The 26,904-nt window shown below is 41.5% G+C and overlaps 1 protein-coding gene across 4 annotated transcripts in view; it reads right to left on the reverse strand.

Moving 5' to 3' along the window:
- Window positions 1-4,000: 4,000 nt before the first annotated feature.
- The window catches only part of KIAA1549 (KIAA1549 ortholog), a 154,736-nt gene continuing 131,832 nt past the window's right edge, over window positions 4,001-26,904 (reverse strand). For 2 of the 4 annotated variants that reach the window (XM_055284153.2, XM_063642296.1), the window contains 4 exons: window positions 24,896-24,942; window positions 16,942-17,099; window positions 12,733-12,878; window positions 4,001-10,704 (listed from right to left, as the gene is read on the reverse strand). In XM_055284153.2, coding sequence (XP_055140128.1) covers window positions 10,498-10,704; window positions 12,733-12,878; window positions 16,942-17,099; window positions 24,896-24,942 — 558 coding nt within the window. In that variant the 3' untranslated portion in view covers window positions 4,001-10,497. Of the gene's footprint in view, window positions 10,753-12,732; window positions 12,879-16,941; window positions 17,100-24,895; window positions 24,943-26,904 lie in introns of all 4 variants that reach the window. The other 2 variants (XM_055284152.2, XM_063642295.1) reach the window with 1 other exon arrangement.

The raw sequence follows: 26,904 nt of genomic DNA on the forward strand, positions 1-26,904 counted from the left end.
CTGGGCAACAAGAGCGAAACTCCATCTCAAAAAAAAAAAAAAAAGAACATTCGTAATTCATGGAAGAAGGTTAAAATATCAACATTTATAGGGGTTTGGAAGAATTGATTCCAGTCCTCATGGATGAAGAGTTCAAGACTTCAGTGGAGGAAGTCACTGCGGATGGGGTGGAAATAGCAAGGGCACTAGCAGTGGAGCCTACAGATGTGACTGAACTGCTGCAATCTCATGGTCAAACCTCAACAGCTGAGGAGTTGTTTCTTATGGATGAATAAAGAGAGTGGTTTTTTGAGATGGAATCTAGTCCTGATGAAGATGCTGTGAACATCATTGAAATGACAACAAAGGATGCAGACTATCCCATAAGCCTAGTTGATAAAGCAGTGGCAGAATTTGGGAGGACTGACTCCAGTTTTGGAGGAAGTTCTACTGTGGGTCAAATGCTATCAAACAGCATTACATGTTGCAGAGACATCTTCCATCAAAGAAAGGGTCCACTGAAGTGGCAAACTTCATTGTTCTATTTTAAGAAATTGTCACAGCCACCCCAACCTTCATCAACCACCACCCTGATCAGTCAGCAGCCATCCACGTGGAGGCGAGACCCTCCACCAGCAAAAAGATTAGGACTCACTGAAGGCTCAAATAATTGTTAACATTTTTTAACAACAAAGTATTTTTAAATTAGGGCACGTATGCTTTTTTTTTTTTAAAAAAGAATGCTGTTGCATACCTAATAGGCTACAGTATAGCTACACATAGCTTCTGTATACAGTGGGAAATCACAAAGTTCGTGGCCTGCTTTACTGCAGTGGTCTGGAACCGAATTTCCAGTATCTCCAGGGTATAGCTGTACTTTCACTAACACGTATTTTCAAGATACTGATGGAACCAGCTACCAATCAGGCACTCAGAAACAGCTTTACGAGTTTTCCAGACAGGTTCTGTGTCTTACACTTCTGTAATGCTATGCTTTGGCACAAATACAACAAATAATAGTTCAGCTACACAACTGTGGTTTACCTAGATTTGTGGCTATAATTTTTCAAGTCTTCAGCAGTAGAGAACTCAACCTCACCCACCCCCATTTATTCCAGGATGGGCAGAAGGGTGTGGCAAGGAAAGTACCGAGTTCTGTAGAGGGAGAAAGTTACTTAACAGGGCACCATCCAATGAGAACTTTCCATTAATAATCTAACTTAGAAACTGAACAAAAGGATCTCTGTTCTTGTTATTCTTTTCTTTTTACCTTAAGCTCTGCTTGGCAGGTGCAAAGAGGAAGAGGAGAGAGAGACAAGAAATGCCAATTATGACTCAAATCCATATTCATTTATTTATTTTTGAGGCAGAGTTTCATTCTTGTTGCCCAGGCTGAAGTGCAATGGCATGATCTCGGCTCACCACAACCTCCACCTCCTGGGTTCAAGTGATTCTCCTGCCTCAGCCTCCTGAGTAGCTGGGATTACAGGCACGCGCCACCAAACCCGGCTAATTTTGTATTTTTAGTAGAGATGGGTTTCTCCATGTTGGTCAGGCTGGTCTCGAACTCCCAACCTCATGTGATCCGCCTGCCTTGTCCTTCCAAAGTGCTGGGATTACAGGTGTGAGCCACCGCGCCTGGCTATATTCATTTGAACTGGGGGTTCAGGCTCTGAGCATGGGACCAGCCTGCCCTTTCTTGTGAGTCTGAGCTGTTTCTAGTAACTCCCTGCTCTTCTGTCATTTCAAACCTATTTCCATTCAGAGCATATAAAATCTTGTAGGGTAATGAGTTCTACCAGTTAGTTTCCACTATTTTTGTTGTTTTCCATCTAAAGTTAGATTAAAACATAACATAAAATTATTAAAACTGTTATAGTTATTTCTTCAGCTATGTGTAAAATATTAAATATCTGACCATTGTGTGTATATTGTCTTTTTTAAAGATTTCTTTTCTGGCCGGGTGCAGTGTGGATCACACCTGTAATCCCAACACTTTGGGAGGCCAATGCGGGTGGATCACCCTGAGGCCAGGAGTTCGAGACCAGCCCGCCAACATGGTGAAACACCATCTCTACTAAAAACACAAAAATTAGCCAGGCGTGGTGGAGTACGCATATAGTCCCATCTACTTGGGAGGCTGAGGCATGAGAATCGCTTGAACCTGGGAGGCAAAGGTTACAGTGAGCTGAGATTACGTCACTGCACTCCAGCCTCAGGGACAGAGCGAGACGCTGTCTCAAAATAAATAAATAAATAAATAAATAAATAAATAAATAAATAAAATAAATAAATAAATAAATAAATCTCTTTTGAGAACTTATTTTTGGTTTTGGCAAATTTCCTTAGACTTTTACATAATATCCTGTTCTTAGTTCTGTTTAATCTCTTTAAACATCTAACGTATTATTTATCTCTTTCATACTGGCCTATTTTCTTGGATTTTTAGGTTTAAATTCTCCTTTTGGTTGACCCCACCAGCTCTCCTTCTTGAAGGTTGATTTTCTGCCAGGACTTGCAATTGTTAACTGTGGTTTCAAAGTTAGCAGCTTGCCCTGAGAAGTACTGGAGCCCCTGGGTTGTGGATGCACCGGACAGGATTATATGAGCCTCTGCAGAAGGTCTGTGGGCTTTACCTGTGCCAGATTCGTGTTTGTATTTTTAAATACTTTTAGATTTAGAAAAAAGATGCAAAAATGATTTAGAGGGTGTCAGGATACCTTTTACATAGCTTCCTCTAATATTAAAATCTCAATAACCATAATAAAGTTAGCAAAACCAATACATTAATCTTTGTACAATACTGTTAACTATAGACTTGATTTGGATTTCATGTTTTCCCACTATATTCTCTTTTGTTGCTGCTGTCATTCCAAGATCCTATCCAGGATTCTGCGTCATTTAGTTGTTATATTCCACTGTGTTTTGAGTTCCTTTTCCAAGTTTTGTTTTTGTTTTTTTGAGACAGAGTTGCACTTTGTCACCCAGGCTGGAGTGCAGTGGCGCGATCTTGGCTCACTGCAACTTCTGCCTCCTGGGTTCAAGCAATTCTCCTGCCTCAGCCTCCCGAGTAGCTGGGATTACAGGCGCCCGCCAACACGCCCGGCTGATTTTTTTTGTATTTTTATTAGAGATGGGGTTTTGCCATGTTGGCCAGGCTGGTCTTGAACTCCTGGCCTCCTTGATCCACCCGCCTCGGCCTCCCAAAGTGCTGGAATTAAGGCATGAGCCACAGCGCCCATCCCCCTTTCTAAGTTAAAGGGTTCTTGTTTTCTTGGGTTTTGTAAACAACTCCAGGGTTATCCTATTACCTTTCAAGACTGTGTGGACTTTGGTCTTCTCATCTTTCTCAATTGTGAGGCATTAATCTTTTAATTCCAAACTGAATTTGCTCTTAGTGGATTCATCCATTTGCTAAGTGGGTAGCAGTCAAACTACACTGAGTAGAAAGGATTGGCACAGGCAAAAAGGACTGAAAACAAGTCTGTGAATTCTACTCACTGAATAGAGCACCTTCAACTTAATTTCTTGGACAATGAAAGTGAGGCAGGAAAATGGGGTCTGGAGTAGGGGACATAAGGCCGTGCCACAGTTCAGCTATGACAGGAAACATCCTCTCCATAGGGTGTACGCCAAGTAAATGACTGTGTGACTTTACTTAATCCTCTTCGTTTACATAGGGCATACACCAAGTAACCAATGGAAACCCCTAGAGGGTATTTAAACCCCCACAAATTCTGTAACCGGGCCCTTGAGCCCCTATGCTCAGGCCCGCTCCCACACTGTGGAGAGTATTTTCATTTTCAATAAATTTCTTCATTCTTCCCTTGCTTTGTGTGTTTTGTCCAACTCTTTGTTCAAGACGCCAAGAACCTGGACACCCTACACCAGTAACAAAAGTACTAGGTGTTCTCACTAGAGACGCAAAATTAGAGAACAGAAAGATCATCTCATCCAATGTTTCATGTCTTACAAACGAGAAAACTATCATGTTGCAAAGGCAATCAACAGAAAATATCACTTTGACACCAATTCATAGCATTTATTGACATTTCCATTTAAAATGCTAGGAAAGCTGTATAAATTGTAAACATGGAAACCAAATACTTGCATAAATTATTTCCAAAACTCTACAGCACATTAGAAAACAGTGCAGCTATTGAAGGATAGAAACATAAAACCGACAAATAGAAGGGAGGGGCCGATTATTAAATCATATACCCATACTGAGATTTCAGTGCCTATTTGAGACCAGCAAACCATGATTGTCAAGTTTAAGTTGCAGTATTGATGCCACAGGTGGCCTCAATTTGCTCTGCACATTTCGTACATTAACGCTCATAATCTAGGGATGAGTGTGCAGGAAGAGCCAGAAAAACATGGACCTTGACAAAGGAGGGAGAGACAAGTCAGTACCCCAGGGCAGCTCTGCCGAGCAATCTTTCCTGTTAACGCTAGCCAGGCTCCCTGCGTCCCAGAGATGCTCTGGAGGAGGGCAAAGTCGAGGGCGTTCCTACTCCCCTTTTCTGAAACAAGTCCTCTGGTGCTTAGAGCAACTGAATGAATGGGTGGAGCCTCAATTCCTCTACTATCTCCCTCTTCTTTCCCCACATTTGCAGGAGGAACAGTACAGGGTATGTGACTTGATCTTGGCCCTGTACTATTCCCAACTTGTACACTTAGGGAGTCAAGTTATGAATACTTGAAATCTGGTAAGTACAAGAAAGACTATTCGTGATGCTCCAAGTAGCTCAGAAAGCTTCTGTGTAATCAGGGACTGCAAGAGACTCAAGTCACTCAAAATTTCACCTCTGTCCCTTTTACCTATTCACTTTTTTTTTTTTTTTTTTTTCAGAGACAGGACCTCACCCTGCAGCCCAGGCTGGAGTGCAGTGGTGTGATCATAGCTCACTGCAGCCTCCAACTCATTGGCTCAAGCGATCCTCCAGTCTTAGCCTTCTGAGTAGCTGAGACTACTGGCACATGCCACCACACTCAGCTAATTTTTAAATTTTTTTTGTAGAGACGGGGTCTCGTTATGTTGCCCAAGCTGGTCTCAAACTTCTGCCTCAAGCGATCCTCCTGCCTCAGCCTCCCAAAGCGCTGAGATTAGAGGCTTGAGCCACCATGCCCAGCCTATTCACTCTTTCTTTAGAAATGTGAAGTGACCCCTGAAAAACCTGGAGGAAGAAGGAAAAGTAAGGATCCCGGATAAGTATCTACCCTGTGGGAAGCCATTTTAACTATACTGCATTAAGACATTCATTGCTTCTGTCACTTTCTTACTGGCTCCTAAGTTTGTTTCATGTTTCCAAAGGCATTTAATATTCTTTTCCTAAATTTCAATGCTGCTGTGTTTTAAGATCAATTATCAAGTCTACTGTCACACACACAAGCATGGACTTAGCAATGTACCATGATGTTGCAATTTCCAAGTCATCTTCATAGTGGAGAAAGTAGTCCTATTTAAACACTGACAATCACCTCCAAGAATATCAAAAGAAACCTGAAATGCACACACTCCTTGTTCATTAGGTAACAAGTGTTAAGTCTATCATATTTTATGAGTATGTTACAGCAGCTGCTCATAGAAACCCTGTTAGAACGTGTTAACATGTTAGATTAAATGTAAAAATGAAGTTCAGTTGACTATGCCATAGAAATGTGTTTTGTGTTCACATGCTCTGTCTGCTGGTACAGAAGTGGACTTCCTCCTGCTCCTGTCCAGGGCAAATGTGGATAAGCAGGCTCTAGTACTGGCACTAGAACCTTGCTCCAGAGGTAGAAATGACCATGGTGAAAACTCCACTTGAGCTCAAGTTTGCGTGGGAGTTAAGACTGGAGTCCTCCTACCCCTGTGCCCAAAACCTTACCCAGCTTTACTTCCAAACGACAAATTCATTCATGTCTGAGAATCTAGTGTGAAAGGGATGAGAGAGACTTATGTAATAACTAATTTGTGAATTACTGCCAATGCACTGCAAATCAGTGTCCGAATGACTGGCTTGGTCACTGGAACACTTAGAAAGAAGTTGTGCAAATGAAGGAACGCTGAACCTGTCCACGGGAAACGAGAGACTCCTATAGCACAGAACTGCTTGCTGGTTTTAGCCCAAAGCCTTTAGCGCCTACCTTCACCTGTGCTTTGCCTCACAGTCCGCATGCCAGGAAAGATCTGGCCGGCAAACACCCACTGCTTAAAAGTCATCTGCCACCCAAATTAAAACACTATGAAATTAATAAAATTTGGAGAAAAACGTGTAGGTAGCAGTAAAGAAGCTCAATATAGATAGATAGATAGATAGATAGATAGATAGATAGATAGATAGACAGACCCACCATGCTCCACAAAGGATTTGGCGTGGCCAAACGGCTGCTTGAGATCTGCTCTAAATAATGACCTCAGTGTCATTCTCATCATTTTCGTCCTCTTCCCTTGCCTCCCCCACACTGGAGCACTTCCTCTGTAGATCTTCACAGCCCTGGTCATTTCCTTGCTGTATGACTGCAAAAGCATCCTTCCAGCACCTCTTCCTTCTCTTCTAAAACTCCCTCAATAGTGCAGTTGGGGATTCTGTCCCCATACTAAAGCGGGTCAAGATCATTTTCAGTGACAGCTTCACTCCTTCCCTATAGCCTTTCCCAGGCCCACTCTCAGCTCTTCCTTCCACGCCATTTGCCTGGGTAGCTGCCCTGCCTTCAAAGTCACTTCAGAAGTTGACGTCTCCCCAAGATATTGCATTTCCAAACATGCAACTTCCGCAACTTCTTCTGGGTGCCTAATGCATTTATGTCTTGTGAATGAATTTTTTTCCTTTTGATACAGTCTTGCTCTGTTGCCCAGGTTGGAGTACAGTGGTGCAATCTCAGCTCACTGCAACCTCCGTCCCCCGGGTTCAAGCAATTATCGTGCCTCAGCTGGGACTACAGGCATGCGTCACCACACCTGGCTAATTTTTGTATTTGTTTTTAGAGACGGGGTTTTGCCACGTTGCCCAGGCTGGTTTTAAACTCTTGATCTCAAGTGATCCACCTGCCTTGGCCTCCCAAAGTGCTGGGGTTACAGGCGTGAGCCACTGCGCCTGATCTCTTCGAATGAATCTTATTGATGCTTAAACCATGTTATTTATCGGTATCTTCCATCTTCTATACCCACTCATGCTATCTTAGATTCTAAATTCTCAGAAGGCAAGGCTCATGTCTGCTGGCTTATTTGGTGCCAGAGACACCAGAAAGTCGGGAGCAGAAAGATGCTTAATAAACGCAATCGGAAAATTGGTGAAGGAAGTGAATTTAAAGCAAAATGGGAGCGAGGAAACTGAGTCACACTGAGCTTTCAGTTTTGCTCATTACCCATGTGTGAACCCATTCACCGCAGGAGCTCAGCGTTTCACATCGCTCATCCTAGGGCGTCCATATAGACAGCATGCTACATTTTCACAGTGCTTTATGCTCCCTCCTCACGGGACATCTGCACACATGATCACATCTGATTCTCACAATTAGGGAGCCTGGGAGGTGGCGGGGGAGGTCTGTTCTTGTTTGGCTGATGGGGAGAATGAAGTTCAGAGAAGGAACCAGACACAGTCAGTGAGTGACAAAGTAGACTCTGAAAAAAAAAAATCATTTCTCCAAACATTCTGACTCAAATTTACAGCTTGTGTTACCACTAGAACTTTCAAAATAGGAAAAAAGAATAGACATAAAATTCAACTGTTCATTGTAGAGTGCTTCCATAAACGGACTCCAAAGCCACACGCTGTCAATGCGAGGACCCTTCCTTTCAGTGGATGACATGAACTGAATGTCTGAAGACCGCTAGGGTACGGTGCTGCTCACACAGCTAGTTTGTTCTGAGTTTGGTGACGGGTAAAACTGTTGTGGCAGGCGTCGAGAGGAAGCAAGTACAAACTGCGTGTGCTTTATGACCACCAACAGAGGGCTGGCGATCCGGGGGCCTGCTCACACCACACCATAACCACCAGCTGTTTACTATATGTCATCTTTGGTCTTGACATCTGTTTAAAGGTGTATTGTTTCTAAGAATAAAAATACACTTGAAATCCCTTTATGGTAGTTTGAAAGACATCAAAATGCTTTTACAGTCAGCCCAATTTGAAACAGAACCCTCTTTCTGCAACGCTCAAAGGAGGTCACCATTTTTAGCACACTCTATGTGCAAGCCCGTATGGCCCCGAGCAGAACTGGGAGAGAAGGGGCCATTTATCCCATTTGCTGTCACACGATTTGAATTCATTACAAGGTGTCCATAATAAAATTCTGCTTGGATATCTGAAATTCTTAATAAGATATTCAGGAAACCTGGTATTTTTGAGTGACATACAAAGAGAATCGTTCAGTTTGGGGACAGTCGGGTATTAAACCAAAACCAAGACATCAAGCCCAGAAGGGGGAATTCTCTCCAAAGCTCCTTGGAGCCTCTGAGGATCGCCTGATAAGACGCTGCTGGTCCTTTATTTAAAGTCCTTGAGAGACTTACTCTCCTGCACTCCTTCTCTTTCAGAGGTGTCCAGATGAAAACTGGCTACATCTTAACTTCCCAGAACCAACTTTCCTCGTATTGTAAGACTCTACATCTGTACCACAGGCTTCATTAATGAATGGCTGAAACATGGTTTTGAAATCCAGTGATTACACTTTGGAAACCTGTTTTAGCTGTTTCAGGGGTCTTAAAACTTGACACAGATACACAGGTTTTGATTAGTCAGAGCCCCAAATTCTATAGCCCCTTATCTGTTATTTAATGAAAAGTACAGTCATGCACACATCAGGATGTTTTGGTCAATGACGGTCTACATATTGATGGTAGTCCCATAAGATTATAAAATTGTATTTTTACCATACCTTTTCTATGTTTAGATATGTTTAGATACACAAATATTTACCATTGTGTGCAATACAGTAACATGCTGTACAGGCTTGTAGCCTAAGAGGAATAGGCCATGCCACACAGCCCAAGTGTGTAGTAGGCTATATACCATGTAGGTTGTGTAAATACAATCTAGGATGTTGGCACAGCAACAAAACAGCCTAATGACACATTTCTCAGAACGCATCCCCATCATTAAGCAATGCATGACTGTCTTCACTGACCTAATAAAAACAGGTTAATAGTGAAAATCTCTTAGCTAAGCCTGCTTTTCTTCTGAGTTTCACCCAGGTACCAGAAAACAGAACAGCCCTTGCCACTGTTTTCTTTACCATTATTTGGAAAGTGGGGGAAATGTTTACATCAGGAGTAAATCTTAAGCGAGATGATCCCCTCTTAGCCCAAAGAGCATAAGACAATTTTAATAGCCACTTGACAGAATAATAGCACAATAAAATCAGAAATGAGAAGCAACTCTCTCCTTTCCCTTGTGGTCTCAAAGCTCTTTTACATTTCTTGATTCATTACAGAGAGGGTGAACTGAACTCAATTTCATTTCCAGGCTCTGAACACAGGGAATGTGACTGGTAGGGATGTATGTATAACAATTTGGTGGTGCTGGGAATTATTAAATAACTTTTGCTTACAGAAGATTTCTCATTTAGACATAATTTGTGAACAAATCAACAGCAAAGTGGAAGAAAGGATCAGTTAGGACCTCTTGAAAGCCTCATTCTACAGGATCGGCCTTAGCGATTGGTGCTGAACTGGGACGTGACCAGGAGTTGTGTGTGCCCAATTAAGAAACAGCAAATACAATGAAGAACGTAGATCTAAACTTTGATCTGTATTTTGGATAATCAAATAAATATAAAGCTTTTTGCCCCACTTTGGGAGGGATTTTTTTTTTTTTTCTAGAACAAAATGAAACCTTCAACATATTCTTCCACTGAAAAAGCCAAAGTTGCATTTCAGACATGAAGGTGAAGGGCCCTTGGAGCTGTAGCACCAGAAGAAGGAGGAAGAATGCGGGTGATGGCTTCGTTTGGAGTCATCAGGCTCTACAACCTATCATTTGGTTTCTCACTAGTAGCTTTTTAAAATTCCCGAACAGTCTTAGTATTCTTGTTGTTAATGTTACTATTAAAATAAGTTCCTATGGAGTAAAAGAGAAAAATCGAGCTGTTAATAAAATGTCTTCAAACCTCTTCTCAGAAAACAAAGCAGCAGGTTCATCGTACACGTACCAGTCTCAATCCCACGGAAACGCTTGGTTCCTTTCATCCCTATGCTGTCCATACAGTTTAATCTCTGCCTTTAAAAAAGAGACGAATGCAGTCATTTTGTTAGCTTAGGTTTGTGTTTTGTTTTTGTGAAGTGCTGCTGGCTTTTGGCCAAAATACATATATTTCAACTGAACCCAAGTGGTCAGACAATTGCCAGCCCAGTGAAAGGCTCATGAGCTGTCACACGACGTATGGCATCTTCTAAATTGCAACTTGTTCCCTCCCTTGGGCAGGCTGCCCAGGAGTTGCTCCTTCCTCTTCCAAACACCCACTCAGTTGATTTCGTTTTGGTCTTGCTTCCACAGGAAGCGGATACTTGGCAAATCTGCGAGGCGAGGCCGATCAGCTGTGGAAGTTCTGCACGGTGCTCTGTTTCTGGGAGAGCCGGAGGAGCTCCTCGCGGATCGCTTTGATGAGAGAGGCTGAGGAGTGGCCGGGCTGGAGGTCTTCCGTGGAGCTGGTGGGGTAACCTAGCCCAGGGCCCTGCAGTCCCCGGTGGGGGAGGTTCCCGGAAGGAGCTGAGGGCTCCCTGCCTGAAGTCCTTGGCACCTGAAATAGCGGTGAAGAAGAATACTCTTGATGTCTGAGCATGTGTGTCTGAAAAACATGGCAAACGTCACTGTACTTCCTACGGAAGAATAAGCCGAAACATCAAATGCAAACTGGCTTTAGGAAGGTTCCCAGGATTGCCCATGTCCATCCACCAACTCAGCCCTCCAACAGGGCCCTGCTGCCTATGCCGCAGGTGAGGGGTGAAGACACCAGGGGGCTGGAGAGAACAGAAGGGAGGGAGGCTGGAGTGAACAGAAGGGAGGGAGGCTGGAGTGCCTCATGAGGTGAAAGGTCGGCTGATATCTGAGAGCTGAAGGAGGTTAAGCGGATCCACACAAGGCTGACAAGGGGAACAGCTGCCTCTGCCCTGGACTGGAGCCCACGCAACCATCTTCCGCCTTATCTAGCTGCCGTCTGTCTCCTATCTCTGTGTGTGTCTACTGAGGGCTCTGCAGAGCCTTGTCTTTAAAAACTTATCTGCACTAAAGCGTAAAATAGTTTTGCTGATATCTGCAGCACAGAGATTAACTTGGCAGTAGTTTCACAAGAATTATTACACTTTTCAGATTTTTTTTCATGTTTCTTCCCCCCAGTGGAAAAAAAATGTCTCTTTGCATTTACATGTAAGAGTACTTAAATCTGCGTACTAAAAAACATGCTAGGGCCAAGTTATTCGTGAGCCAAACATGGCATTCCAGCTCTAGATTCTTTCTATGTTTCACTTCTCCAAACAGTGACCGAGCAGTGCTCCAAAGTGGATGTGACAGGAAAACCTTAACACCCCATGCCAAGCATGGTGGCTCATACTTATAACCCCAATCCTTTGGGAAGCCAAGGAGAGAGGATTGCTTGAGGCCAGGAGTTCAAGACCAGCCTTGCCAACATAGTGAGACCTTGTCTCCATTTTTTCAAAAAAACAAAACACCAAAACCCCAAACACCTCATGAAGCTAAGGCTAGGCAAAATGAAGGCAAAAAAAGAGAAATGGCAGCAAACTTAAAGCAGATACCTGAGACTCTAAGTATAACAACGTCTCTTTTAGGGAAGCGCCTTATTCTAAAGTTAATGTCCTTTCACTAGGTAAGAGTATCCAGCCATGAAAGGAATTGAGTGTGTCTGTTGGGAAGGCACAGAAATGCAACGGGCGCAGTAGCATAACGATAAGGAGAAAACAAAAAGTAATATTCTGGGTGGTATTTTCAAACTTCACTAATTTATCCCCCCAGGATATACAGTTCTTAAGCAAATAAAAGCACTTGTAGGAATTACCGATGCTCATATTGAGTGAGTGAACAGAAGTCTCAAAAAGAAAACCTGTGCCTTAAAATGTCCCCAACTGTGTGCTTATTACAAAATTACCTAAGCATGGTCATAATACAAATGACGTTAACAAACCCACAATGAAACACAAATGCTGTGGAAGAGCATGAATATTTATACAGCAATCCCACCAAACAAGAACTCCAGAGGTGTCACCTATAGATTCAAATTTACTACTGAAAGCTTGAACTCTGCCTCAAGAAAAATTATGTACTTCCTAAAAGCTAGATGCTAAAAACTGTAAGCCAAAACACAAGCAAGGCGGGAAAACGTGAGAGAGATTAAAACTTTTTTAAATGTAGGTTTTAAAAAGGGACCCCCCCCAAAGCAGAAGCTGCTAAATTGAGGGATTATGTCTATTTTTTTTTTTTTTTTTTTGAGACAGAGTCTCACTCTGTCACCCAGGCTGGAGTGCAGTGGCGCGATCTCGGCTCACTGCAACCTCCACCTCCCAGGTTCAAGCAATTCTCTTGCCTCAGCCTCCCAAGTAGCTGGGACTACCAGCACCCGCCACCACGCCCAGCTAATTTTTTTTTGTATTTTTAGTAGAGATGGGGTTTCACTATGTCGGCCAGGCTGGTCTCGAATTCCTGACCTCGTGATCCACCCGCCTCGGCCTCCCAAAGTGCTGGGATTACAGGTGTGAGATACCGCACCTGGCCTATGTCTAAATTTTAAATGATGACCCGAACGGAAGATACTCACGGCCTCTCTTCGTCCCGCTTCGTCCTCCCCGTACGAAGGCCAGCCTGGCCCCCCATACTGGCTGCCTCTGCTTGATGGGATTTCCACCGGCTGAGCTCCGATTCTGCTGGCAATCCCCACCTGTGTCAGGTGCTGGATCTGGGAGCCTAGAAGGAACACGGTGGAGTGGCCTGGTCAACATGATATAGGAGAGTATGGCTGCCGAGGAAGACACTGTCAGCTCTGACCACTACCTTCCTTAAGGACAAGGGATCAGGACTTGGTACCAGTTCTATCTCCAGAAATCTCACCTCAACTGCCATACTGTCAGCATTTCCTGAGGGTCCCATAGGTAGGGAAATGCACCACGAAGCGGTAGGGAAATGTACCACGAAGCACCGTGGACCAAGCAATAAAAATAAACGAATAAAAGAAGAAAATCCCTATGCAAAAAAGTCTGAAACAGAATTCTTGACTCCATGTCATTCAACCCTAAGCCTAAGTCTGTCCCCCATTTCACCCTCCCCATTTCCACCCAGGGCTGTGCAGCCCTACTTGCTCAGATCTAAAAACCTATACCCTATGCCCCACTCCTCTTTCCTGCGCACTTCCTACCAGCCCATCAGAAAGCCCGCGGGCTCCTCTCCTGAAGCACTGCGTGAGGGTGACCCCTCCTCCCTGTGAGCACAACAGCCCCAATGGAACCACTATCCCACTCCTGATGCAACTGTTTCCCCAAGGGTTCCCCATGTCTAGTCATGGTGTATTCCCTCCAAAACACCCTGTCAGAAGACACTGTCAGCTCTGACCACTGCACTCCTTAAAGACAAGGGATCATGACTTGGTACCAGTTCTATCTCCAGAAATGGCATTTCCTAAGAGCAACAGACCATGAGCTTCTTGGTTCCTGGACTCTGATTTTCTTTTAATTCAGAGGCTGACAGTGATGCCCTTATTTTCGTGGCTAGCCATTAGGACTGGGGATAAACGGTACCACAGAAGGTACTTCCATTCATCTCTGTGGCAGTTACCAACAAGGAGCAGCTCATTTATTAAGAAAGGGGTGAAAGGTTTGGGAGCCACCATGAAGCTGAAGCCTGGCTCTTTCTTGCTTGTGGCTTCGAGATTCACAAGGAGCTGGATATACAATATGCTTATTTTTTTTTTCCTTAAAAGGCAGGAGATGTATCTATTTAAATTCAGCATATTAAAGTATATTTTCATTATAACTCATATTGTGTCTGTAATGTAGCCACAATACAATTAAAACCACTCCCCCAGCCTCACTGGTGCCGTGAGCTGATGGCAGAGCCAGAGGACTCTCTAGAGCTAATTACCCTCCTATACCCAGACATCTACAGCCTCCTGTGGCTATGGAAGCCAGGTAATATACAATGTTTTTCTCCCTCATCAACTTCTGTCGTATGGAAATACACCTATACTGCAAATTAAGGGTGAAAAAAGTGATCCTTAAAAACTGTGAAATAGAATACTTATTTCCAAATTTGGAAATTTCATCAAATTCACCAGTGATGCTCAGACTGGAACCACAAAGGCTCCAAGCGTCCATAGCTAAAGGAGGCACCTCCTCCATCTTTAAGTCTATTCCTACTCTAGTTGTCTAATTAACAACCTCAGTTCTCTCAATTCTTTATTTTAAGAGATGGGGTCTCACTATGTTGGCCAGGCTGGTCTTGAACTCTTCCTAGCCTCAAGTGATCCTCCCACTTTGGCCTCCCAACATGATGGGATTATAGCTGTGAGCTACTGGACCTGACCAACAACCTCAATTAATCAACCACATTAAAAAAAAAAGAACTCCTCAACGGTTTTATTTGGATATTTAATGATAACTAAAAATCAGGAGAAGCTGTCCTGGCTCTGGGCAGGGCAATGCACTCTACTGGAGCACCAGGTCAGTTAAAAAATCCTAATGGTATTAAAATGATCAGGACAACTGACACTCCTTGCCCAACAGGCGTTGTTTGAGCAAATCTTGCAAAATGCTACAAGAGCAGCGCAGCGTTCCCTATTTCCAAAGGCTCAACCAACTGCACAGGGAGAAAAGCACACCTTCTGTGTAAAGCCACTCCAGTAGCTGAAATCATCATTCGGTAGGATTTTGTATCCTGTGCTGTTCACTTAACATACTGCACAGGCTTCCCCCATGAGTCAGCATTGAGCCCAGCAAGCCGGGGTTTGCATCGACAAGCCATGTGACCCTGAGCAATGGGCTATGGCTACCACTGAGCCTTGATTCCTTACTTCTCCAGCAGGAATAAAAAATCTACCTCAGCCAGGTGCAGTGGCTAACGCCTGTAATCCTAGCACTTTGGGAGGCTGAGGCGGGCGGATCACCTGAGGTCAGGAGTTCACGACCAGCCTGGCCAACATGGCGAAACCCCGTCTCTACCAAAAATACAAAAATTAGCTGGATGCAGTGGTGGGCGCCTGTGATCCTAATTCCAGCTACTTGGGAAGTTGAGGCAGGAGAATCGCTTGAACGCAGGAGGCGGAGGTTGCAGTTCGCCGAGATCGTGCCACTGCACTCCAGCCTGGGCGACAGAGCAAAAACTCCGTCTCAAAAAAAAAAAAAAATCTACCTCAGAGGGTTATTTCAAGGATTAAAAGACATAAAACAGATCAAGCATCAAACACATAGGAGGCAACTGGTAAATCTCAAATCCCCCTTTTCTGGCTTTTTATGACCTCTTCATCTTAAGTAGCTACAGGATTTACTCAAGGATGCCCTTACTACTGAGTATCTGGGGAAACTAACAATGCTTTGCTATTATGCAAATAATGCTGTGATAAATATCTTGGCATATGTTTTTTTCCCCCAATATTTTGGATTTTAGGAGAGTGAGCCTGGATTTCCAGAACTGGAATTACCAAATCAAAGGCTCTGTAAGTCCTACTGCCAAACTGCCTTCCAAAAATTTAATAATTTATGCCACCACTGAAAATAATAGTGACAATAGTCATGGCAGCTAATATTTATTGAAAGTTTATGCTATGCTAGGCACTATTTTGGGCACTTCTGTCATCTTGTTTTATCAGCTAAACAACCAAGGAGGTAAGTACGAATATTCCCAGTACATACAGATGAAGAAACTGGATGCTAACTTTACCATACCACATTATTATAAAAATAATTTCATGATTGAAATGGTGCATTATGGTGTTAATTTGCAATTTTAAAATAATTTAAAAACTGGACCTTTTTCCTCCTCCCACTGATCTTTTCAGGTTGGTCCACTTAATTTATATGAGGTATCTTCTATAATAAAAATACTTCTTGATCGTGAGGTGCTGTAAATTTCTCCTAGGTACTATTTTCTTTTTTTGAAAATAATTGGCAATTTTCAGACAAATACACGCTTCATAATTTTCTATAGTTAAAAAGGTAATCCTTCTAATAGATCTTAACATTTTCCATTACACGTTTTTACATAATTTCATCTAATAGAAATTTAAAAATAATTTCCTTTTGAATGTTATCAAACATGTATAATTTCTATATTTGTTCAGATTTTAAACTAAAAATAAATACATCTGAATTTTGCTTAGTATGCATGCCATGTAGGGAGGTTCAAATACCTAAAATTAGCAGGGGAATCAAGACTCACTGCAAAGCAAAGCACCTGTAAAGTTCAGGAAAACCTATAAGATTCCAGGATACATTATTTGTTTTGCTGAGTAATAAACAACGCAAAATAATTTCCTAGAAAAACCATAATGAAAAAATATCCACCAATTATTGCAAATTTGGAATTGGCTTAAACTACTTGCTTTTGTTTTGTTTTGAGATAGAGTTTTGCTCTGTCACCCAGACTTTGAGAGTTGTTCATTACAAGCTGAAAAAAGCACCTTCTTGAAAACTAACTTGTTTTCATGCCATCCAAAGTGCTCAGACCTAGATCTTTCCATTTACAGTGAGGATTTGGAAACATTTTTCCTGGAGGAAGCGTGCCGTAAACTTCACATGAAGGGCCTAGTTCCAGAGCCAATCAGCAGACAGCAGCTTTGGGAGCTCGGCCTCTCTCTCTCCTCTCTCTCCTCTCTCTCTGCCTCCATCTCAGTCAGGATCTGAGGGGAAACAGCCCTGAACAGCGGCAGAGGCCACTGCACACTGACACTCTTGAGACGCCTAAAATAAAGTTTCTTTCAATTTAGCCAAAAAGTAAATGTCCCATAGCTCAGAAATGGAAGCTAAACCGCCACATATACCTGTGGTACCCCCGACAGGCCGAGGCCGGGCCACCGACGGCATCTCCTCCGAGTAGATCCCTCTGGCAGCAAATGGGGCTTCGGCGGAGGCCTGTGGCTGCTGGGGGTCAGGGGGCACCAGCTCTGAAGACTGCAGCAAACCGGGGCCAAAACTTGGTCTGAAGGCAAAGCAAACCAGCACATCAGGACTCCATTGCACCCTGGCCTTGGTATTCCATGAGGTCCACCCCCAACCTTACAGAAGGTAACACTTACTTGTCTACCTGCTTAGCCATCTCCTCTCCTGGACAGGGACGAGATGTTTCTCCTGCTCCCTGAGGGAAAGGACTTTTCTATTTGTTCACTGCCCTACCTCCAGCACTAAGAACAGTGCCTGCGATACAGTTGATGCTGACAAAGCCAGGGCCTGCTCATCTCCAGCATCTGCCTAGTCCTGTGCTTCCTACCCCTGGCTACACGTCCGCATCACCTGGGGGGCCTGAAAAAATCACAACGCTCACACTGCACCCCAGATGAACTGAAACAGAAACACTAGGGGTGAGACCAACACAGCGGTTAATTTATTTTTTTTGAGACAGAGTCTCGCTCTGTCCCCCAGGCTGGAGTGCAGTGGCGCGATCTCGGCTCACTGCAAGCTCCACAGTGTTAACTTTTAAAATTACAGACGATCCTGCTGTCCATCAAGGCTGAAAACCAGTGTTCTAAAGCAGTGGATCGCAAACTTTTTATTATCTCCAGACCTCTTTTGACTCATAAAAATTATTGAGGACTCCCAAGAGCTTTTGTTTCTGTGGATTGTATCGCTATTTACCAGATTGGAAATTAAAATGGAAAAAAATGTAAGTATTTATTTTAAAAATTTATTTACAAATAACAATTAAACATATATTAACATAATATTTTCATGAAATTAACTATTCATCAATCCTCCCTCAAAAAAAAGTAGTGAGAAGAGTAGCGCTATATTGTTCAAATATCCTTAACAGAAAGATTCTCATAGAGTTTGCATCCTGTCAGTTGCTGGATGTTAGGAAGAAAATCTGGCTTCAGAGAATATATAGTTGGAAAAGGAAGGAGTATTTTAATAGCCTTTTCAGATAATCTTAAAAAAATATTGCAGGCATTCTTCTTGCTACCACACAAAAATTCCACAAGTGGTAATTCCTCAGGGGTCAGTTGCAATATGGAATCTGAAATGATATTGGTGAACTTTTCAGACTCTGTTATGCTAAAACCCATAGCTCCATCTCGCACTTTGAAGGGATCTCTAACTCATGCCTGATTTATGACATCTGTCATTTGGAACATAGTTCACTGAGTTATGCAAACCTTCTCGATATTGTTACCTCTCATTTTGCAGTATTGAAAAATCCCATTCATTAATCTCATCATCAAACTCATCCAGAAAAGTCTTTCAGTGCTAGGAAGTTGTCAAGTTCACAGTGACAGGCAGACAAGTTCCCAAAACTCAGATTTTCACTTGAAAGCTCATTTTATCATTAGCAACAAATACTGGCGTTGTTTTTCTTGAAGTGACAGGCTCACTTCATTCATTTTCAAGACAGTGTCTGCCAAACACCCGAATCTGAATAACCACTTCTGCCTGCTGTTTGTTCAAGTAAAAAGCTTGAACAAACACAGTTCAAAGCAGTTGGTTTAGTTCAGTCTCCACTCAAACAATGGGGAGCAAGGGCTTTTCTTCAAAATTCCATATTCCACAGAAATGCTTTCTATGTATTTCCTCTTTTGTCACACAGACTACTAAAGACTTAAAGGTCTAGGTTTAATAAGATTTATGATTTTGACTACCTCACCAAGGACATGCTAACATAAATTTTTAATTAATAAATCACATTTTTAAAACTGTGATTACAGGACAGTGAAGAATATGATGACTACTCATACAATTTGGTGGCACTGCCTGGATGCATGCTAAAGACTAGCAGTTTTGGCCGGGTGCGGTGGCTCATGCCTGTAATCCCAGCACTTTGGGAGGCCAAGACAGGCAGATCACCTGAGGTCATGAGTTCAAGACCAGCCTGGCCAACATGGTGAAACCCCATCTCTACTAAAAATACAAAAATTAGCCAGGCATGGTGGCACGCACAAGTAATCCAGATACTCGGGAGGCTGAGGCATGAGAATATCTTGAACCTGGGAGGTGGAGGTTGCGGTAAGCCGAGATCATGCCAAGGCCAAGGCACTCCAGCCTGGGTGACGGAGCGAGACTCCGTCTCAAAAAAAAAAAAAAAAAAAGAAGAAGAAGAAGACGACGAGCAGTTTCATCCACCATTGCTTTTGCACTTCTGTACAAATGTCAATACAATGGAAAAAAGGAAAATTACATCTAAGTAATATTATGAAAGTTGTTTTGATCTCACAGACCGCCCCCCCCGCCACAAAAGGGTCTCAAGCACCCTCCAGGAGTCTGAGAATCTCACCTTGAGAACCACTCTTCTGAAGAAATTCAAGAAAAAATAGATAATAGTCTGCTACGGTTCTTTGCAAATGACACGGAACCGGTAGTTCAGAGATGTAACCAGTTTGGTGAGAATGTAGGCTGACTTGCACTTATTCTCCAGTGTTGTTTCTAGAGTATATCTCATAAACTGAAACCCAGGCTGCCTATGTAACTCTCTTTAAATAACTGCTGTTGTTTTAGATTGGCCTTAGAGAGGGACGTGTGACATCCCTGAGTTCATAGATCTCAGAGCTTTCCATGAGGCATGCTCCTCCTTCAAGAACTGTAAACTGGAGCCCACACCTCACCTAATCACGATGTCTGGACCATCCACCCACAAACTAGCTGTTGCCATTGACTTAATTCTCCCTACTTTCCCCCACCTCTTGCCAACATTTCCATCCCTCTATTCTTAACACGGTTTGCAATCCAACACTCTAAAATCCTTTAAAGTGGGTGATTATATAATTTGTCATCCACACTGCAACACTTTTGAGGGTGAAAGCTATTAATAATGGGACTAACCTGGGTAACTGGACCAGTCATGGTCCCCTATCTCTAACTTCTGCCCTGTATCACCTAAGCTCACCTCGCCAGTTTCACCTTTGCTGCTTTTGGATCACAAAGCTGTGTGGTAGGGGAGGAAGGCTGGAGAAAAGCAAAGCAAACCCCTCTGAAAATGATGATGGTTTAAAAAAAATAGAAAAAGTAAGTAGGAAGCATATAACACTCCTATTTGGGTGTGACTCCTGGTCACTGAGGGGATGGCTGGGTTTGGTTTCTGAGATTCACTCTGTTTTACTGCAATGCCAGCTTTGTAATAAACCAGTGTCCACACATAGCTGGTCGACTGGTCTATTTCTCTAGCCTCATAGCAATGCTGCACCATCTTAATCACTTGACAGTAATGTAGAATATTTAGAATGGTCCTAACACCTCCTTCTTCTTTCTCAAAGTGTCTGGGCTATCCTTGGCCCTTTGCATTTCCAGATAAATTTTAAAATCCATCTGTCAGTTTCCACATATTAAAAAGGAATTACTGGGATTCTGAATGGGATTGCATTGAATCTGCAAATCACATGGAGAGAAATGACATTTTAAAAATATTGAGTTGTCCAATCTGTGAACATCTTTCTTTACAGGGCTTAAAAGTCTTTGGTTAGATTTATTCTGAGGTGTTTTATATTTCTAAGTGTTATTTTAAATGACATCTTTGAAAATTTTTTCTTTTCTGTTTGTTGCTTATATGCAGAAATAAAACAGATTTTTGGATACTGATTTTATATCCGGTTATTTTGAAATTTAGTTGGCTTGCTATTTAGCAATTTTGCTAAATTCCCTAAATTCTAACAATTTGTGTGTTGACATTTTAGGATTTGCTACTACACAATTACATCATCTGTGAATAATAACAGTATTACTCCTTTCTTTGAATTCTTTACTCTTTTTGTGTTTTTCTTGCCTTGTTACAGAGCAATTTTGAATAGAGGTCATGTGAGCAGGCATCTCTGTCTTGTTCCAGCTCTCAGAGGGAAGCCTTTTTAACATTTCACCATTGAGTAATATTTGCCAAGATACCTTTTATCAGAATTGAGAAGTTCACTTCTATTCTTTGTTTGCTAAGATTTTTACCATGATGGGATGTTGAATTTTACCACCTGCTGTATCTATTGAAATGACAAGATTTTCCTCCTTTATTCTCGTTAAAGTGGTAACTTACACTGCTTGGTTTTTTAATGCTAAATCATCCTTACACTGCTGGAAAGAAATCCAATGTGGTTGTAATATGAGATTCTTTTGTGTCTACTGCTGGTTATGCTCACTGATATTTAGTTTCAATTTTTTCATATCTATGTTCATGAGCAACTGGCCCTCAATTTCTTTTCCTGCAATGTCCTTGTCCTTCTTGCCCTTGTCCCTCGTATCAAGGTGATGTTGGCTTCACAAAATGAACTGAGAAGTGCTCTTTTTCTACTTTTTAGAAGAGTCTGTATAATACCGGTACCTTTCCCTCCTTCAGTGTTTGGCAGAATTCACTGCTGAAGCCCCCTGGGCCTGGAGTTTTGTTTGTGGGCAGAACTGTAACTATGATTTCCACTTTAAACATAGTTACACGACTATTCAAGTTTTCTCTTTCTAGGAATTTTTCCATTACAGAAAAAAAAAATTTTTTGAGACAGGGTCTCACTATGTTGCCCGGGGTAGTTTCAAACGCCTGAGCTTAAGCAATCCTCCCATCTCAGCCTCCAGAGTAGCTGGGATTACAACCATGCACCACTGCATCCAGCCCCAAATTTATTAACAAAAATGAGTTCATAAAATCTCCTTTTTAATGTCTGTAAGATCTGGATTAATGCATCCTTTTCATTCTTCTTATTGATAATTTGTTGCACAGATTATTTGATCAAGCTTGTGCGAGTCTATCAATTTTATTAGTTTTCAAAGAACTACTTTTTGGTTTTATTGATCCTCTCAATGTGGTATTTATTTTCTATTTCATTAATTTATATGATTATTTTTAATATTTCCTTCCATCTACTTCCTTTACGTTTAATTGGATCATCTTTTTTTACATCTTGAGGTCAATGCTTAGGTCACTGATTTTTCAGCCACTTTTCTTTCCAATATATGCATTTAAGGCAACACTTCCCCCCTAAACACTGCTATAGCTGCACCTCACAACGTTTGACATGTTATATTTTCATTATTATTCATTTGAGGATGTTTTGATTTCCATTTTGATTTCTTCAGTGTACTGCAGGTTACTTACAAGAGTACTAATTAATTTGCAAACACAGAGATTTTCTTTTTTTTTTAACTTTTATTTTAGGTTCGGGGTACATGTGCAGGTTTGTTATATAGGTAAACTCAAGTCACAGGGGTTTGTTGTTCAGATTATTTCGTCATCTAGGTACTAAGCCTAGTACCCAATAGTTATTTTTTCTGATCCTCTCTTCCCACCCTCTACCCTCAAGTGGGCCCCAACGTCTGTTGCTCCTCTCTTTGTGTCCATGAGTTCTCATCATTTAGCTCCCACTTATAAGTGAGAACATGCAGTATTTGGTTTTCTGTTCCTGCATTAGTTTGCTAAGGATAACGGCCTCTGGCTCCATCCATGTTCCTGCAAAAGACATGATTTTGCTCTTTTTTATGGCTGCATAGTATTCCATTGTGTATGCATATCACTTTTTTTAATCTGATCTGTCACTGATGGGCATTTAGGTTGATTCCATGTCTCTGCTTTGGTGAACAGTGCTTCAATGAACGTTTGCGTGCATGTTTCTTCACAGCCGAACAACTTATATTCCTTCGTGTATATACTCATTAATGGAACTGCTGAGTCAAATGGCAGTTCTGGTTCTTTTTTTTTTTTTTAACACGAATTAAATTACATGTACTTAAATATACTAATCAAAACACGTCTTATGAAGCATCTTTTCTGTGACAATCTGGTCTGGGCTGGATCCACTCTGTGCTGCTGTTTTCTGACACCAGTTGGTAGTTCTGTTTTTATGTCTTTGAGGAATCGCCACACTGCTTTCCACAATGGTTGAACTAATTTACACTCTCACCAATAGTATATAAGCATTCCCTTTGCTCCACAGCCTCAGCAGCATCTGTTATTTTTGACCTTTTAATAATAGCCATTCTGACTGGTATGAGATGGTATCTCATTGTAATTTTGATTTGCATTTCTCTAATAATCAGTGATATTGAGCTTTGTTTCATATGCTCGTTGGCCGCATGTATATCTCCTTTTGAAAACTGTCTGTGTCCTTTGCCCACTTTTTAATGGGGTTGTTTGTTCTTTTTCTTGTTAAGTTCCTTATAGATGCTGGATATTAGACCTCAGTCAGATGCATAATTTGCAAATATTTTCTCCCATTCTATACGACAGACAGCCTACAGAATAGGAGAAAATATTTGCAAACTAGAGCTTTTGCTGTGCAGAAGCTCTGAAGTTTAATTAGATCCCATATGTCAATTTTTGCTTTTGTTGTGATTGTTTTTGGCATCTTCATCATGAAATCTTTGCTCACTCTTATGTCCAGAATGCTATTGCCTAGGATGTCTTCCAAGGTTTTTATAGTTTTGGGTTTTATCTTTTATTTTTGGTTTCTAACTTAATTCTACTAGGATTAGCAAATATACTCTGAGTGATTTCACTTCTTGAAATTTGTTAAGATTTGTTATGGTCCAGCATATGGTAAATTTTCAAAATGTATTTTAAAGGAAGCTGTATTTTACAGTTGACTCCAGGGTTCTATATATGTCAATTAGGTCAAATTGATTAATCATGTTGTTCCAATCTTCTATATCCTTTCTGTATCTTTACATTTTTTGATGTGTTGCTCATAAGCCAAATACATTTTTTAAAAATCAAATCTAATAATCTTTGTCTTTTAACTGAAATATCTAGTTATTAACATTTAATGTAATTCATTATAGATCTGAATTTAGATATCTACCATCTTAAGTTTTCTTTCTGCATGTCCTGTAAATTCTAAGTGCTTTTTTCTCCTATTTCCTACCTTCCTTTGGATTATCTTTAAGTTATTTTGCTCTTATTATTTTATATTTAAGCATTCTTTTACTGAGCCTAGAACTACACTAGAATCCTTCACTTATAACAGTCTAACATAAAGTAGCACTTTTACATCTTCCTGGACAATGGACCTTACCTCCATATTAAGAATAAGTGTAATTATTTTAGAATCTGTGTCTGATAACTCCAATATCTGGATCCCCTATAGTTCTGCTTCTATTGTCTATTTCTTTTTAATTTAAAAAAAAACTGCATTTTCTTTTCTTCTCATATGCCTGTGGGTGGGTGTGGGGGTGTGTGGAAGGGGGGCTACTGTAGCAATTATATAAAGCCAAGAGTGATGTAATCTTCTTCTAAAAGGGATGTTCATTTGTTTCTGCCAGGGAACAACCCTAATCAACTTTCAAAGCTGAGCTTTACTTCCTGCAGGGACTGATCTACTTATGATTCATCCTTACTCCTACAGCATAACCCGTAAGGGTCCAAACTCAAAACCTTTGGATGTTTACCAGGGTCTCTCTTCGTGCTTCCAGCCCCATGAGTCTGTCAAAGGCTTTGCCTGGCTTCCCAGGTGCTTCTTCTGGAATCTGCAGATGTCCCTGGGAAAAAGTGGCCCAAGAAGCAGGGCTCATGTCTCTGGATTTCCTGGATCTTGGTCCCATACCGCTTCACTGCCCTGTTAACTCTCTGGGGTTTTTAATGTTAATATCTTGGTCAGCTTTTCCAGTTGTCCTCAGCAGGAGAGTTGGTCCAAATTACCTAGCCTGTCATTACTGGAACAGAACTTAAATTCCAACTTTTTTTCCCTCCTATTCTGGTTAGATCAAGAGAATATACAATGCAGAGTTTTACATCTGCTCATATTAGCTAAAATTAGTGAGTTTATAAAGTTTTTAAAAACAGCCTATGTGAGAAAGTGATAATACATTTTGTTTTGAAAACCTTACCTTGGCAATGGACCCGTTGGGGGAGTCATTCCATAGTCTTCATATCTCTGGAAGACATACAAAAGAACATGAAGATTAATATTCAATACTTATTATAAAGTGACAACAGCAAACTTATAAATTCAGCTTTACAGGATCAACTTTCAAGAGAATTATTTTCTCATTAAAACTTAGCATGTTACCGGGCACTCTGCCACCAAGTGATGCTACAAGTTTCGGTTCGAGGACCTGCACTACCAGACTTTAGAAAACGCACAACTCATTTCTAGATCTTTCCTTCTTTTGTATATTACAACTGCAAATATGAATAGCTGACAGGCTTTCTGTGACAACTACAAATATGAATAGCTGACAGGCTTGCTGTGCCTGCTCTTCCCTACAGATCCATCTGTATCTTCTGCTGCAAACCTGTATCTTCTGCTAGAAGGCCTCATATCTTTTGCTAAAAGGCAGGCCTGAATGCCCACAATTAGCACAAGTGACTCCAACCACATGAGCCACAAAGGTCAGCAAGGCCCAGTGGGTGCCCAGTACCTATTCAAATACCTCAAGCAACTCAAGTATCAAATGCTGTCTCACGTTGCAGAATGCTGCAAAAAAAGAAAACCAGAAACTAGAGAGACTCTACAAGACGAAGACAGCACGTTCTGTTTCTGGCCATTTACTGGTCCCCAGGAGATCCAGCTATATTTTCTGCCCTTAAATTCCATAAGGTGCCCCCGTATCCTTCAATCAACTCTTTTTACTTGAGCTAACCTGAACTAGCCAAATGTTCTTTGACTAAAACAATATGCCACATGATTTAAAGAAATATACATCTAAGAGATCTGTTGTATTCCTGGTGAAATCAATATATCCTAACCCTAATATACGTGGGACTCTTATTTCAACATTTCTTTTCAATAGCTGTGAATTGTTCCTTTTGGAATTAGATATTTCAGAAGAACAGTAACTATGGGCAGAGTCTGTCCAGCTGCAGTCAGTTGGAACCAATGGTTTGTCTAAGTTAGGTCTAAGTCAGCCTTGCTTCTGAAGTTGCTCTAATATGATATTTTTCTTTTTATAAGCTGTCATTTACTGAATTAGTATTTTGAGTTAAGCATTGTATGAGCATTAACCCAGGCCCACAACATCTCTAAAAAAGCACTCGCTGCCTCTGTTTTATGAACGAAACCAACCCACAAAGAAATTAGGTGATTTCCTTCTAATGTCTTTTGGACTCCAAAGACCATGCTTCTCACCAATCCCCCTGCATTGCCCATGGTTTCCAAAACCAGACACTCTCCTGTGAACAAATAGCTATTTTGTGAGGGAAAAAGTCGAGGTTTTGGAGTCAGATAGACTGGCTTAACATCCCTGGGCCTATTCCTTTATGCCAAGAGAATATAATGATCTCCACATTCATAGAGTTCTAAGGGGATTATTAAATATGAAACTGTGGTCAGATTACTTCACCTTCTGACTCCCTCTGCTTCCATCCCCTTGGCTGTCATGTGGAACCTTGTGGACTTCCCCAGCTGAGGCAAAACAAGGGAAAGGGGGTTATGGATGAAGGCAGGAAGAGAAGGAAAAGAAGCTTCCATTCCTTTTCCAAATAATTAAAGGGAAATCTGAGACTACATAGAGATTATTCACAGTGCTGGTGCTTTCGGCACAGTGTGGTTTTTTAAAGCATATTTATATGCAAAATCTAAAAAAAAGTCAATGCTTACCAGTTTACCTACCAAAGTCTCAGGAGGACTTAGTGGCATATTAAGAGAAAAACAATGAAAAATAGCTGTCCACTTATTATCTGTTGTATCTTTGTAGTGCGAGGATTTCAACTCTATTCTCATCAGAAAAAGAACGTCATATTTCTAGGGACTACCTGCCCTGATGAAAAGTTTTAAAAAAAATCACAGACAGAATTTCTCTGATTCTGTTGCAGGATGGATCACACCTATACAAAAGTTTGGGGAACAAAATTGCATTTGAAGGTTTCAATCATCTATGTATATAAAAATCCCATT

The sequence above is a fragment of the Symphalangus syndactylus genome, chromosome 6, assembly GCF_028878055.3.
Source record: "Symphalangus syndactylus isolate Jambi chromosome 6, NHGRI_mSymSyn1-v2.1_pri, whole genome shotgun sequence".
Classification (NCBI taxonomy): domain Eukaryota; kingdom Metazoa; phylum Chordata; class Mammalia; order Primates; family Hylobatidae; genus Symphalangus; species Symphalangus syndactylus.